The following is a 17,507-nucleotide window of genomic DNA, read 5'->3' on the forward strand; positions in this document are numbered from 1 at the left end:
TTGTTTTCGATAAAATCCCCTTTCCTTGTTAGCGTTATGCGGTTTCTTAATCGAAGGCGAAGAAAACGGCGGAGGGACCCAAACTCCTTTTACGCCCCTTCTATATTTGCGAATTTACTCGCTCCTTCAGTAAACGAAGCGTTCTTATTTATTTATATAAGTACTCGTTTATGTATGTGTGAATAATACGAGATTTAACTTATTTCTACGGAGGAAGGTAAACTGCCAGTAGGTACCTCTTGTCTAAACAACAGTAGATATATCAATTATTTTAAACGGTGTATTCCCATTTGTCCCCGCCCCACGTGACCTTGGAAACATCAAACCCTGACAAATGAAAATACACCCTTCGAACCGTTATGGTGGTTTACTTAACTTTCGTAGTTACGATTCCCGTACCCGATAAGGAGATTTATGGTTTCTAAAATAACGACAAGCTTTTTAAGGGTCAGATTAAGTCCAAATATTTTTAGTTAAGGTGCAGTAAATTCGTATTCTTCTCTAACTCTCACTGAGCTTAAGCGTGACGTGAGCGAGATGGAAGTGCGTGCTCGGGAGCGCGGATATCATGTTTCTTAAATTTATTTTTTGGGGTGTTTTAAAAATAAAAATAATTATCGCTGCAGTATTGCTCATTTTTAAAAATAATTTTATGTGTTTTTGCGTTTGTGCAAAATTTATTATAGTTTTTTGTCGAGCGAAAGTCAAAAACTCAGAATTCGAATTGCTGAAGTCCCTAGAGAAAGGCCTCAGGTTTACTATTTTTTATGGCAGACGTATTGTAATAATAGCGCAATAAAGCGCTACGCCTTTTTTAAATCCGTTTTCTGAACCTACTGGACCTTAAATGTTGGCTAGAAACAATCGTATTTGATGTGACGTATTGATAAATGTGCATTTAGATTACGGTAGTTTTGAACAGTCAGATTAGTATTAGTACTTACATTAACTAGAACGTAGAAACAGGAATAAGTAAGAGAGTTCTGTGTACAGAAAGGTACTTATGTAGAATTATTTCTTGGATTTGTTTGTACATATTGTTGGTAGAAAAAACAACGGGTTGCACTCCGGGAGTGCCGACAGAAGTGAAAACTCAATGACTAGTCCAAAATGTCTGCAGCGCTATGTATAATTGACCCATCCTCCTTTCTATTGAAAAACTTTAGTTCCGAAATTGCTGGTCAGTGAGCGTGTTTAAAATTCGAAATTCAAATTTGTAGCGTTAATTGTTTAAAATTCGAATAGAAATTGTTACCTTGCAGACCTCGCATCTAAATATATTTGGTCATGATATTTTGAGTTTTATTCACCAGTACTAGAGTTCACTTTTATTAGCGATTTCATCAAGATGTAGCTTTATTTAATTATATTTGAGTGATATAAATTTAGAATGTAACTGTGAGATCCTCGTATTTCAGCCCGTACAAGATTAGAACATTGACCTTTATTGCTTAATATAAAAGTCCAGTTTTAAATAATTGACCGGATTATGATACGTTATGACTAAAGTTCTTTGGTGAATAAAAACGAAACAGCAGGCTCAGGCATACATTTTCGCCGCGCGGTAGAAAGAGAGGAGAGACGCTTTACGCGTTACGCGTTACGCCTTACGCTGTCTCCAGTTTATCATTTTTTTCCCCACCTCAAAAAGTGCACAGCGCCGCTAAAGAAGTTTTCACTTCAAAAATACAACATACTATTCTGTCCTTGGGCGTTTGGAGAGCATTACTACTTACAATACGATAATTAATTATTATTTTGTGTAGGTACGTAATATTTTGCTCAGTGAAAAATTGAAAATATCATAGTAAAAGAACATGTTGAACAATGTAGCCTACGATATGAGCTCCGGAGTACAAGTTTATAATCAGGTTGTTACTAACGTAACACTCAACTGTTTCGGAGTGTCCATACAAAAGAGCGAGAAATACGGCGGACTGGCCGCTTTATTCTCTGCAATGTGATCATGCAACTTTAACATGAACCAATTGTGTAGACATCGGGTCCGCCTTATGTTCGGCCCCTGCCCCGTCGCGGAGGAAATTGCGCCCAGTCCCGCAACGCTTACTCAGCATGGTTATGCAAGAAAACGATCAGGCTCGCTAATGGGACTTGCTAAGGTTGGATCGAAAAAAGTGTCATTCTTGTAAATATATTTTTATAAATGACACAGTAATTAAATTACTCGTACATGCCGTGGATTTCAATAATCTTGAGAGTTAGTAGTAGATATCGTTTAGGGTTCCATAGCCAACTAGGAACCCTGATCTACCTCTAGTTTCGCCATGACCGTTCGCCTACCTCAGTGAAAGTTATTAATTGAAAGGTAGGTACCTAAATATATTATCAATTACGCTATTACTTAACTAATCTTTTCTTGGGGATTACGCGTCAACTCTCCAGTGGTGGGGTGTCGCTGGATAAATCTTTCAAAAGAAATAAGGATCTTGAAAAAATATTGTCTGATGAACTTAATATTTTCGGAAATAATCCCAAGGTCTAAAAAAGTGTCCCCTAACCTCTAACTTTTGAACCGTGATTCCAAAACACATGAAAAAAGAAAACATGACAGTAAAGCTTAATGAAGACAAATTGAAAACTATTACGAACATATTAATCGATTGTGTAAAAACACGTAGGGGACTACTAGTGGTGGCGAAAATAAACTTATTAATTAAATCACAACAAAACAGAACATCTCATAAATATATATATTATGTACAAATACTCGGAACTGCGGAACTGAGAGCCGAGTACATATTCAATTCGGCGCTCTCTCGGTAAAGTTGTCATAAAAACGAGCCGCAAGGGATCTTTAGTTCTGTGTCACTTAATTCTCTCCCTTCTTGTTTCTTCTGAAAAAACTCTGTAAATCTGCACTCCATAAAGTCGTCGCAAGCGCCGTTTTCAACGCCAAGGCCCGTTTAGCCGCTCTGAAATGTACTCATTCGGCAGCGTGGAATAGCGAGAAACACTTCTCCCAACTAACTGAATTGTAGATATGTAGGCATTTAGCTTGTGCTTGTATAGTACGTATTCAGGTTGCGTGTAGCGCAGCGCTAGTCGCATCAGACTCATACTCAATCACTTCCATTCCATCTAAACGGTTATTAGCTAATGTACTTGGTATTCTATGCACTATCAAGTGGAGAACTAAGACTAGACTACGTTACGCTAATGCTTTCGTTAAATCTAGTTAGTTAAGTCTCGTTATTGTTCGTGTTTTAGTATTAAAATTGAGTGTAAAAACCGGTCAAGTGCGTGTCTGACTCCCGTTCCAAGGGTTCCGTACATTACCCATTTTTTAACAATGTATTTTTTATATGTGAAACGCGAGTGAATTGCCTTTAAAAAACCCGTAGGGGTCATATCAAAAACTAAGTAATTAGTCCGACTCACGCTTGACTGCATATTTCTAATAGGTTTTCCTGTCATCTATAGGTAAAGAACTATTTTGTTTATTTTTTTCAAAATTTTAGACCCAGTAGTTTCGGAGATAAAGGGGGGTGCGATACTATTTATTTTAAAATTATAAAAAAAAATATTTGAGATTTTCAAAATGAGCTCTTTCATTTGATATGTAACACGATATGGTTAAAAAACATTATTTTTTAATTTTCTGATTTACCCCCCAAAAGTAGCCTCCATGTTTAAAATTAAATTTTTCCATATGTCTACAAAATTTTAACTTAATTGGTCCAGCACTTTTGGAGAAAATGGGCTGTGACAGACGGACAGACAGACGCACGAGTGATCCTATAAGGGTTCCGTTTTTTCCTTTTGAGGTACGGAACTCTAAAAAGGAGCCCAGTCGCTAACTTGTCATTAGATTGCTAGTTTTTAACACACTGCAGGCACATCACTAAATGAAAGATATAATATTGGCCCGTATTGGCGAATATTTAAACGGTGGTTAGCATAGGACCTAAGAAGTTTATTGAGATATTATTTAGTAACTTAAAAAAGCTTGATGATGAATGACTACACGGATTTTTAAAACTGGTATAATTTTTTGCCCGTATTAGATGTACTTACTGTACTATTTCAATTTATAGAAATATCGGTCCACGTTTTTGTGATCGTTTCGTGTTGCTATCTTAGTAAGTTACTACATGTGGATAGTTCGACCTGTTTTAGTAAGTCTACATGAACACTCGTCTTCACTTACCTACCTATAAATTACACCTGCGTTACGTTGCCAGAAACAGAAATAACGAGCAAACCCATTGGAATTAATCCACATAGCTCCGTTAATGAAGCCCTTAAAGTAATCAGGTTTACCAATCAATGTTGAAGGTTAGCATGGTTACTATAGAAGGGCGGTTACAATCTCGCAGAGTGTAAACGTTCACGCTTAGGGTACTTGGAGCGTACAAACTTTTCCAAATGACCCTTGACGTTAATTGAATCGTGTGCAAATTTAGCCGTAACGGTTCTTTGATGTGCAAACGATTGTTTTGAGAGGCGCGGGTTGCTTGCGTCCCTCCCGCATCACTTTCAAGCTCACAAGCGTAATTTCTTCCCATCTCTTGTTAGAATAGGTACAACACAACGCTACAAAGCGCCTTCTCATATACCTAAAGCTGGCTGCGTTGTATGAGTAGGTATATACAGTATAATAACCTAACTTGTGCTAGTTTCAGTACAATCTAATAATAGAAGGTTGTTATCAAAGGGAAGATGGAAGTTATATAGGTAGCTAATTAATTTTATATAAAATATTATACTACTCGATGTGCATTACTCCTTACATTTTTTTACTGAAATCGTTCTATTGATAGGTAGGTAATTATATTATTACACCTCAGACCACAAATGTCTTTTGATTACACATAACCTGCTATAACTACACATAAATATTAATAGGAAGATCTAAGTATGACGTTTCCATACGTATCAAGCCCTCCTATTATACTTTCGTTAGGGCTGATGCTCTGTACAGTCAGCCAAGAAAGTGGTCTACCACTTTTCGACTATATCATCTGCTTGATAGAGTCGAAAAGTGGTAGACCACTTTCTTGGCTGACCGTACCTATTATAATCCATATGTGTCTCATCAGGTAACAAACGTGAAAAGGTGAATTTGCAAATCTCAAATATTAGTAGATAATATTGCTATCCCTTGATTTCGGTTCGTCTAATTCCGTTTTATCGGGCGATAAGGTAACGAATTGTTGACACTGATACTCTGCGCCTCCCAAAACTCTGTGATATCGGGGAAATTGATAGCCTAATCCCGCCCGATGCGGATCTTAATACAAAATTAATTTGATTTCCGCGTCACTGATTATTCTAGACATTTTTTGTGAACAACAATGACAACCAATGAAATTGGTACGCGGTGAATTGGGTAAAGTATTTGGCCAATTTGTTGGAAGATCGCTGGAATTTACTTATCAGATCGATTTATATTTAATTGAGAAATACAGCAACTGTATACCTTGTATAATCTGCTCACGTGCCCGTTATATACCTAACTAATTTAGTATGAATATTAAAAAACAAACAGCCAAGAGCATATCGGATGAGCAAAGTAGGGTTCCGTAGTCGCCCGTTCGTCACAATAGGCTAGAGTTAAGACGAAATTTGTATAGAGGGAGGACTATGTTTGTATGGAGTCGTCCCCTTTCCTATTAAAATAGGGTTTTAGTAGAAACTGTGTTCTTTTTGCAAAACCTAGAAAACGGCTTAACTGATTATTTTTTATTTATTGAGATCATGATTAAAAAAAATAGTTTGTCGTTGTGAGTCTTTGATAAAGCTTCCTAATTTTTAGGGTTCCGTACTTCAAAAGGAAAAAACGGAACCCTTATAGGATCACTTGTGCGTCTGTCTGTCCGACCCTTTTTTTTGATCTCCGAAATTACTGGGTCTAAAATTTTGAAAAAAATACACAAAATAGGTCTTTACCTTTAGATGACAGGAAAACCTATTAGAAATTAATTACTTAATTTTTGATCCGAGCCCTACAGGTTTTTTAAAGCCATTTCATTCACGTACCACATAAAAAAATACATTGTTAAAACTTGGGCAATGTACGGAACCCTTGGAACGCGAGTCCGACTCGCACTTGACCAGTTTATTTTTATGTTTTTGGACCCACGGTTCAGACAATCACTTATATCAAAAAATCGTTTGACAAGACCCGTATTAGTTTTCAACAATAGCATACACTTTCACGTCCAAAACATACAATTCAACCAAATAAAGAAAAACATTATTTTATTATTTTGAACTAAATATATAATATACGTAACAAATATAAGAGCCTCGGTAGAGAGTACCATTTTGTACCATTTGGAGTTGAAACTCTAGGTCCATGGGGTCCCAGCGCGCATAAGTTGTTCGCAGAAATCGCGAAGCGTCTGGTTGACGTAACTGGTGACCGAAGAGCTGGCGGCTACCTCGCACAACGTATCAGCATTGCGATACAGCGAGGAAATGCCGCCAGCATCCTTGGTACAATGCCTCAAGGGCCTATTTTAGATTTAAGCTAGCTATTAATTTAGTTTAGTAGTACCACTGTATATATATTGTATGTAAATAAATGATTTAAAAAAAAAAAAATATATATATATATATAACATGGCGTGTATGTAAGTCTACGTACGTGTTCATTGCGTAGAAATGTAGTATGTCAGCAAAATTCAAATTCAAGATAAAGGCCTGTACACATGTGCGTGACGTCCACAGCATACGCGAGTTAGAATAGTATGGTTATAGCACTTATGAGCACCCAACCGCAGGGGTGCGATTTGGGTGAAACTCCCAAATGTCCCTCAGACGGGGAGGTTGTAATAGTAGAAACTGAGAAATAATTAACAAAACTTATAATTTATAGGAATTTAAGTTTAGACGTTTAAGTCTCCGTTAAGTTCGATTTGTCTAAATAAAAAATATATACATATACATATATACTAAGTACATATAACTTGACTTATCGATATAATAAAAATCTAATAAACTGTTCCAAAGATTATAAATTTACCTACATCATCATCATCATCATCCCGTTTCAGTCCACTGCTGGACATAGAAAAAATATATTTTTATAATATGTATGCATGTAATATATTTTTATAATAAGTATGCTAGTTTTAAGGTACGTATGGTGTATGGGCCACTAGTTGCCTGAAATAAAGATTTTCATTCATAGGTCTCTATTTACCTACATCTCTAGCGTCAAAATATTATTTCTATCTTTCAATGAAAAATATAGCGAACATAATCGGTCCAACCGTTTTTGAGTTAAGTATTACAAAAAGTCTTCTCGTCTTAGTAAAAATACGTAGGTACAAAGCGCTGCGAAAGTACTCCCTTTTGCTTGTTGGTATATAATGTACGTGATACTAATAGCCCCCATTTAGCTTATTCTGACAGAATGGTAACTACGGAACCATGTACTGAGCATGGCCCGACAACCGCCAATTTTTTTTAAATTGACCTATTCGGTATTCGAAAAAAAAACGTAACGGAGCCTAAGGTTTATAAATATCAGCTAAAATGTATTCCTTAAAGTTTGTCGGTTGTTACGTCGCAGATTCATTAATACCATTAGTTTGTATAAATAGTTTACTTAACTTTAACTACCTTTATATAATTTTGAGAAAAAGTTTAAAAATAATAATAAAAACCATCTGACAAAAAGTGGCAGTGAGTGAAAACCAACTGACAGCGATTTTGATAGCCCAGTGTGCAAGTGTTGTTTAAACGTCATGATTACATAGAAGTTTGACGTATAAATTAACACTTACACAGTCTGGGCTATCAAAATCGCTGCCAACTTAGCTTGGTCTAACTCTACCTACTGACTGTTTACAAACTCTGTTTGAACTCGATTTAGTAATTAAGTAGGTGCCACTTTATCTCCTCTTAATGGGATTCTGATGCGAAAACTGTTAGTAATTATAGCTGGTTTATTTGCAGGTCGTGAACTCGTGAAATTTAATATCTCCGTATATTACTCTGTCGCTGCAAACACGCATAGGTACCGGTAGTATAACTATTATCCTAATTAGGCAGAAATGAACAAAATTTTCTTGTTAATACCGTTGATGTTTATTTAGAGAAAAATGATGTTGTCCAATCAGTAATAGGGAGTATTACTGCAATGTTCTACCGCCAGAGTGCAGCACTAGCTCCTCTAGTAAACCATAGAGTAACTTATAGGTACATACTGTGCCTTAAACTGTTTTTTGTCAAATTTTCACAGACAATAAAATATGACATTGATGCATCAAGGCGGTTTGTTAACAAGGGCCTACCGGGAAATGCGAAAATCGACATTTAGTTATCTGCCTTTTTATCGCTCGAATATGCAAGAGTGATAGAGAGGTTAGATAACGAAATATAGATTTTCTTGTTTCGCGGTAGACCCCCAGATTGTGACGGATAGCGGTAGTGGCGCCTCCTACGCGGAGTTTCGCGTAATATTCCCTATTGGTACAGTGCATTTTTTTTACTTTCAATTTATAGTCCTTACAGAACTTACTTTGAATTTATTGATTTTAATGTCAATTATGTATATCCGGAATTTGATTGGTCAATCTAATTACAAATCCCATTTGAAGTTAGCGTTACTGCTTGAACTGCTTCTTTTAGAAAAAACGCTTCCACCAAAATACGTAGTGATAATATGAATGTAACCTGTCGATGTGCGTAGACGACGGAGCCGAGCAGTTTCCAGGTGCCGCCGCGCCGGTCCATGCGCACCATGCGCAGGATCTGGAAGAAGCGCAGCCCGCGCAGCGCCGACGCCGCGAACACCTGCCCCGACGAGCCCATGCCCAGCACCACCAGTGACGCCAGGATTGTCGTAACATCTGTCACAATTCAAACTGGTGTTTAACATTAGAAACCGAAAAGGAAAACATTGTTGGTTACTTTTATACTGAAGTATGTAATATAATATTGTATGTATATAATAATTATTAAATCTCCTGGACTGCAACAAACTTAATGCGACAGTCCCGTTTTAGTGAGTAAAAAAGTAGTAAAGTCGTGAAATTTTAACAACGTAATAATGATATAAATTTTAGAGCAAGCGAACAATCCAAAAATTGAACCACTTGGTTCAAAAAATAGGAATCTTGAGCTTTGCGAGGGTTTCAAGGCACGAAACTTTGCTACCGACTGAAATCAAAATTTTAAACACGAATCATAGCAATGTACATTTGTTTCAAGGGTCCATTCCTGTATTTAGTATGAGTTTATACATTTGCTGCTAAACGCAAGTAGGTACTATTTCAGACTATCGAAATTAGAAATGGCATTGATATGTCATAGTTTTCAATTGTTTGGTGGATTTAAATAACTCAATAACAAAAATATGATAGCTTATAAGCTTGATTGTCCTTGGATGTCCTTAGCGAAAGGACAAAATCTATATTCATGTAGTAATCTATATTAATAGCATTGCTGTAGCTGTGTTGCATCAATGCTATTAATTAGTTTTTATGAAAAATAAAAAAAAAATCTATGCCATTCAGTTTTCTTTAAATGTACCTACACGTACCATACCAGGAAATAAAAAATCACCGTGTATAAAACTCATCAAAGTTGGGAAATGACAGGGAAAATGAAACTCAAGGGGAAACCAAATGCGATCGATCTGTGTACATCAGTACGATATTAAGTTCGTCTTATCACGCAAATATCATTTCAGTAGGTACCTGCTTCAAATTTGCTTCGTTTTATTGAAATGTACCGAAAATTCTACCAGTTTAATTACACAATGCGTTATCTTGCTATCATAATCATGAAAATATTAATTAACTAAGATAATATAATATTGCGTCAATATTTTATTACCAAAAGGCGTTTGTGTTCATCAGATTTTATGCTACCTACTGAATTCAAAAGTGAGGGGAACTGCTGCGCTGTATTATTATTATGTTATTGTTATTATAATTAGCAGTATCCGTCGTAGGTATATGTACGACGGATATGTCTGGGAGGACATCATCATCATCAATTAGCAGTTATATGTGTAGGGCTACGGTCGTCGTCGGTACGAAGGAGCCCTTTTTGGATAAATTTGTCGCCGTCTCTCAAGACCCTTTTTTTTTACGATAGATAGGTCCGAAAGCTAAGAGTCGACGTCTGTATCCACTTGTTTAATGCAGAGTGTACTTTTATAACATAACATACCTGTAATCCACATAAAGATAAGTCCGTTTTAAAAACATAAAAAGTGTGATTTGCATAGTATTTAAGATTTTTTTAGATCTTACTTAGTACTTCAATATGACGCAATGAAGGTCCAAGAGCTACCTATCTACCTGCATTAAATTATAATTATTTTGGTACGTCGTAAATGTATGTTTAGTTTTTTCCACATTTCGGTAGGTATTAAACTTAAACTCCAAAATAGGTCATTACATCGCCAGCACTATTTTTGATTTAACAAATGTTCCGTGGCGTATTGCTATTCGTAAAACAAAAGGTCAAAACGTTCCCCATTTCCGTTCATGCCTTTTGTTTGGCCGTCTAACTTCAAACGAATGCCAAGATGCTCCGTGTACTTCGACATCTATCTGTTAGTGACGATCGTATGTTTTGCTTCAATGTTGTGTATTCTATAGGTGTTCGTGGTGGAGCTCGTAAGCTGATTACTGTAAGATTCTGCAGATTGACAACTAAATATTGTGACGTGGATCTAACACATGCAATAAATAAAGCTGCAGAAACTTTTTGGTTTGTGAAAGGACAAGATAAAGGTATGTAATCAACTACTCTGTAGATAATAGCTGTTTTATTAACTTGCCAGTTTTACCTGTTACACGCGACACAATGTTTGGTCCGTAAAATAGATCGACATGGCAGTCGATTTTCCTTTCAGTAAAAGTATTTCGAAGGCTACCTGCCTGCGGTTCTTATAACATACTCCTCCGATTTTTCAAATCGATTGGCTGACAAGATACGTTTCGAATTGAAAAAGATTGATCAGTTGCAATTTATACCAACGAGTGATAACAGCTCTGCTTGCGTGAGGGGTTCGTAGAGGAAATACGAGTGAAGTTATTTATGAGAGTGCCGCAAGTTTTATAAAAGCTAATTTGTCTGAAATACGACTTGGATATAGGTTTTCAGGCTTTTAATATTATTAATTAATTTTGTTAAATGTAGTTATAAAAAGAATAAGAAATCCCTAGAAGTACCTATGCCAACACAACGTAGAGAGAAGTATTCTCAACACCAAAAAGAAAGACAAGATGAAGACAAAATAAAATAAGCACCATAAGAAAAAACATAAAATTAATGGATGTATCCGATGTATCCTAGGTAACAAATAACATTTAATGGAAATGGACATGCTGAGTGAACCAGGACAGAAATGGTCAAAAATTGTTACAACCTTGTATCCCAAAGACGGGAAAAGGAAAAGAGACAGACCTTACCGCAGAAGGGAAGATGAAAGAGCTATCGCTGGACCAACATGGACAAAAAAAGCAGAGAGGAATGGAAGGTCTTCGGAGAGGCCTATGTCGACCGATGTCAATAATAATATCAAATTACATAACATACATGACAATTAACTTTTATTATGTTTAAATTACTTAATCATTAGACAATTTTAAAACCTGACAAGAATGTAATATTTAATCTAATATGAGGTCGAAATAAATGGCTATTTTATTTTATTTATTTATTTAATCATTTAGCGGATAGCAGATTATGATATGAGCCAATTAAGTTGATTTAACGTCAGTTAGCTCTCAAACTGTGAACACTATACTTTACTATTTGTTACTAGGTATCTTTATAATTTTGAGTCACGTTGTTTATATTTATTTATTATTTAGATACGTCCAAAACATAATTTTACATAACATACTCACTTACATAATTATAAATACATACCTATCTACCGTTACATATCCCCCTTTTACTAGTTTTCGGTAAAAATAGTTTCAGTGTCAGGTACCTATACTTCACATTCTTTATTTATTTATTGTATGGATACGGAGGCGTATTCTGATTGTAATAACAGGATTTATCTGGATTTTGCAACTATGAATTTAATCTAGACTTCCTGTCCGTTTCGAAAGTGACATTTCTGATTAAAGATATCTGGTCAATTAAAACATAGGTACGTTTTAATGATAACATAATGTAAAGTGTCATTCTATGGAACTTGATAACTATGTAAAAAAATGAATTTACTGGTGACTTTTGTTTATACAGTTAGCAAGTTCCATAGAACACTTTAATTTTGTTATCGTACGTAAATTGGAATCGGCCTTAACCTAAAACAACCCTTTGACAAGGGTCGAATCAGGGCGGAAATGGGTAATTATAAGGTGCAAAGTTGGCTGCTAAACATAATTGAAATAAATAATTCCTGCCACTTTACTGTCAGCTTAGGTATTCCGAATGTGAATCAGAGCTTAGGCAATGGATATTGCAGCTATTAGAGAGTACCGTACGGTCAACATACATATAAAAATGATGTTCCTCGCTTTAAATTAAATAACTGTCTCAACAAGGATAATGTTGTACCAACTTAATCTTTATGTTTGGCCAGGTTTTATTTCCCAAGTGGGTTGTAGAGGCGAGCCAACTGTTACATTCTCGGGTCAGACAAAAGTAAGTAAGAACTGATAATAATGGAGAATAAGATGGATGGTCTTGTTCACCACGCCAACAACGAACTATTTCGACTCGATGAGTTATGAGCTGTTGTAGAATCAATAAGGGAATAAAGTGCCCACAACTGCACGTTGTAACAGCTACTGTCTGGTATGTACACAGCCTTAAGAAAATCACATTAATCGATTTCCGTATATCGATTCGATACCTCTGTCCGATTATTACCAACGGCATTGATGACGAAACGTCGTCAAGTATTCGGTACATGTAGATCTATTCTGCTCGTTAAAGTTGTAGCTCAATATTCCACAAATATTGATTTGCAAATTACGCTCGCGTCCGGGTGACGGAGAGGTTATTAACACTAGTGTCATTCTCACTACAATCTACCCGATCAAACAGACTATTTTGTTATAGGTATACATTTACTGGAATACCTGATATTTGATATCGTTTATTAGGTCAAGTATACACGCAAACACAATTACGTGCGCTATTACTATTAATAATAATAACGCTTCACATATTTCAAGCCCTTTGAACTTTGCGTTTTACTAATCAAGTATAAAAACAATAGCACCGTGAACATTCACTGTCTTTGTTTTACTATTAAATTATCTGCATGAGAAAATACGATTTAAATAATTTTTATTAGGTACCAATATTTTTCTGTTTGGTGGGATTATCTACTGTACCTGCCTACCAAGATTTTAAAACTATGCTATCGCTATCCTTGTTTACTCATTTTTAGGCATTGGAAATGGATCAACCTATGCCACGTCCGTCTGTGTCCGTCTGTCCATCTGAGGCTTTGCTCCATGATCGTAAATGCTAGGGAACTGCAATTTTGACAACAAAGTCGACAAAGTAGTCAAATAAGAAATTGGGGGATGATTTTTTTTTCGCTTTAACCCTATGATGTGGGGTGTCGTTCGTGTCGGTTAAAAAGTAAAACGGAAAAAGTTTCTAACCTTAACTTATTTACGGTTATAATTGTTACTATTTGTAAACATTTTACCTAACAAAGCAAAATCAACATTCCACATAAGAATAGTCCTCAGAGTGGATTAAATACTGTATTAAAATCACGCTCAGACAAATTCTTACTTCCGACTCAGCTGAATTGTATAGGTACGAATAAAAATTCAATGATGCCCCTGCCAAGATTAGAACCCATGGCCTCGGCATCGGTAGTAGATACAGGAATCCACTGGGTTACGAATTTTGCATTGCAGTTACGAATTTATAGAGGTCCGAAGTGCGCGAACCTTACGTAACTTAATAAGGTAAAGTCCCTCATCAATTGGTAGCGCGGTTTCCTCTAGCCAGTTCAGAATAAACAATGTAATTTTCTGTGTAGAAATTTAAATAATCGTAGGAGGCATTTAAATAATTCGAGTGGAGTTGTTTGCAAGTTGGTCGTCGTGTAGAGTATCGTGCGGTAATGTTTGCCGGTACGAAGGCTGGTCTCGCGCGGGCCGGCTCCCCCGAGAGCGCCGTGGCCGCACGAACTAGCGCCAGGGGAGACCGTCCGAAAATGTGAAGGTCGCGGCAGATTGCTCGCACCTGAAATAGGGTCACTTCGCCACGGTTTATAGACGGGACGTGACTTTTACTTGGAAATGTTGAGGTTGACTGTATAGCTATGTAACACAATATTTTTATGAACTGTGCTTTATGATATTTGTTTGCATTCCGACCCAATTTCTCCTCGATCTTGTTATTTTCCTGTTTGTGGAAAGTTGACTATAGATCCTATACATCTTTACGAATTAGATTCGATGAAATGTATTTTCAATACAGAAAATTAAAGTGAGGAAGCTAATTCTTTAAAAATGTTGTTTGCTTTGATGCCGTAAACAAAGTAATAACATCTGCAGTCTTTGTACAACGCAATTTTGCTTTCGGAGAAGCGAGATAGTGCATCTCAAAAACTGAACCAGATATATTATACAAAATTTTGTTTTATAATAGTTTTTTTAACTCTTTCCTTTATTTACGATGTGATCAACCTGAACGGGTCAATTTTTCTCAGCCGGTTTTTGTATGAAAATTTGGGTCCTCGGTGGTTTTGTATGGCTGTTGTGGACTATCTATTTAGATCCATATTTTCTGATGTGTACGTGGACCTACTTGTAGGATTTCTATTAAGTACTTGACTCATTTGAATAATTAAGGTACTTACAGACAATCTGCTCAAATGCGATTCTTTTGTAATTTTTTATCATTGAGCACATAAGTGCGGTTTTCGTTTAAGCGTCGCTATTGAAATAACCCATACAACCATTTCCAGTCGCCGTTACGACGCGGTGTTGACACATCTTGTGTCGACACCGTCTGTTTCGGTCACAATTCCAGTCGCAGAGTCGTCGCCGTGTCGACACAGTTACCAGAAATGGGGAAGGGTCGACACATGACACAAAGTGACATAAAGTGTGGTCGCCGTGTGCACACATTGTTTCGGGTTTGCGACTACTTTATGCCAAAATCATTCGTTCATTCGTTCATTTTGTTCCTGTCAAATGGAAACTGTCAGATGGAAAATACTTAAATAAAAATAAGTGACATTAATACGCCATCTCTAAAACGGATTACAAGACGTAATTATATATTGTTTGCATTTATATTACAATATGACTTAAATTATTATGGGGAATTAAACTGCTCGAGTGATTTGATAAACTAAGTGTAATATAATCAACGCGCCACCACATTGTTTTAGTTTAGCCGGAAATGAAATTGTTTACTTCTCAGTGCCTGTGTTCATAACTATATTATTTGAAGCATTTTTAGTACTTCGATGCGTATACTATACTTAAATAACAGAAATAACGCTTTACATACTACGAAACTTGTTAATTATGATGTATAAATATGGTTTAAGGCTGAGAAATATTGCAGTCACAAAGTAGTTGCAATGTTTCGACTTTGTGTCGACTCTGTGTTGACACATGACACGCGCTGTCAAAAGTAATAACAAAGTTACTGGTATGTTACTGGATTTGCAAAATGGCTCCTTGTGTTGATTTGTTTTCAGATATTCTCAAAGTGTTAAAATGCCGTGGTCAGAGATGGGCATTAATCGATTAACTGTTTATTCGACTAATTAATGGAATAAAAAAAGTTAATTCTCAAATTTTAATCGCGATTAGTTTAGTCGACCTAACATAGATTGAAATTGAATTAATCTGAATATTAATCGAATAAATTATCGATTAAATCTCGATTGAAAGTTGACAGGGGGCCATTTTTGTACGTAAAAATAATAGAAATGTCTTGCATGCAGATGGTAGCAAAACACTTTGTCATAAAAGTCGAGATGGGTGTCGATATATAGGTTTTAGGGAGTGCCGATTTCGAAAATAATGACCATTTTGGAATCCGAAATGGCGGCCATGCACTGTGTCATAAAAGTCGTCATGGATGTCGTTTTATACGTTTTAGGGGGCCCCAATTTTGAAAATGATGACCATTTTGGAATCCAAAATAGCGGCCATGCACTATGCCATAAAAGTCGTCATGGGTGTCGTTTTATAGGTTTTAGGGGGCGCAGATTTCGAAAATGATAACCATTTTGGATTCCAAGATGGCGGCCATGCACTATGTCATAAAAGTCGTCATGTATGTCGTTTTATAGGTTTTAGGGGGCCCCGCTTTCGAAAATGATGACCATTTTGGAATCCAAAATGGCGGCCATGCACTATGTCATAAAAGTCGTCATGGGTGTCGTTTTATAGGTTTTGGGGGGCGGAGATTTCGAAAATGATAACATTTTCAATTTAAAAATGGCGGCAATGCACTATGTCATAAAAGTCGTCATGGATGTCGTTTTATAGGTTTTAGGGGGCGCAGATTTCGAAAATGATGACTATTTTGGATTCCACTTTTATGACAAAATACGTAGCCGCCATCTTGGATTATAAAATGATCATCGTTTTCGAATTCTGCACTCCCTAAAACCTATAAATCGACATCCGTGACGACGCAAGTTATCTTTATTTTCAGATCTAACAAATTGCTACAGAATACAAAGGACAAAAAAGAAGCGAGGAGGTAATGAAACAAGCAAAAATACAGATGATTCCTCGACGCAATTGGGTGATTCTTAAATTGTGTCCAGATTTTTTTTGTCATAAAAGTTTATATTTTTCACATATTACTCTCACAAGTTCCGTGACATTTCGACCTTGTAATTTTTTAAGTAAATGTTTTTGTTTATCTATGAGGATCTCACTAGAATAGTATAATCAAGGTATGTTTATATTTGATGAATGAAATAGTAACGCAAAAAAAAAATATATTTGTGTCTTATATTCCTGCCGAAGACTTTTATTTTACCTTTTCCTTCTACACAAGTTTGGCCAAGTAATAAGAATTTAGGGCTCTCAATTTTATTTTGACTTCTACAACAGTAAAGCTACGAGGCCATGTTTGGTATCGTTTTCGTATAAATTCGCAGTACCAAATTTAATTAAGGTATCACATTGACACCATTCCGAAGTAAAAACATATAAACTTATTAAAATACTTTCTTTTAAACTCCTCTTCACGCTTAAACTGCTGAACAGTTTTAATTTAAATTTGGTACACATATATTTTGAGTCCCGAGACAGGATATAATAAGTTATCTCAAAAATCATCCTTTAAAGGTGTGAAATGAGGTGTAGGGGGGAATTCAGAATTTACTTCTTGAAGTTAATACTGTTTAAGTTTAGGTTTGAAGTCATGTTTTTTCATCATTTTTAACTAAATCAAAGATGTAGACCATCCCAAATTTCATATAAATCGGTTCAGCGGTTATTGATTTCCCGTACAAATTTCCACGCCACTTTTCACACCTTCAAAAGATGATTTTGGTTATAAGATCTATCCTATGTCCTGTTCCGGGACGCAAACTATTTCTATACCAAATTTCA

The 17,507-nt window shown here is 36.0% G+C and overlaps 1 protein-coding gene across 10 annotated transcripts in view; it reads right to left on the minus strand.

Moving 5' to 3' along the window:
• The window catches only part of LOC134789924 (potassium voltage-gated channel subfamily KQT member 4), a 76,404-nt gene that overhangs the window by 44,306 nt on the left and 14,591 nt on the right, over positions 1 to 17,507 (minus strand). For all 10 annotated transcript variants that reach the window (XM_063760625.1, XM_063760622.1, XM_063760624.1 and 7 more), the window contains one exon: positions 8,647 to 8,822. In XM_063760625.1, the coding sequence (XP_063616695.1) occupies positions 8,647 to 8,822 (176 nt within the window). The remainder of the gene's footprint in view (positions 1 to 8,646; positions 8,823 to 17,507) is intronic.

This window comes from Cydia splendana, chromosome 4, assembly GCF_910591565.1.
Source record: "Cydia splendana chromosome 4, ilCydSple1.2, whole genome shotgun sequence".
In the NCBI taxonomy this organism is placed as follows: domain Eukaryota; kingdom Metazoa; phylum Arthropoda; class Insecta; order Lepidoptera; family Tortricidae; genus Cydia; species Cydia splendana.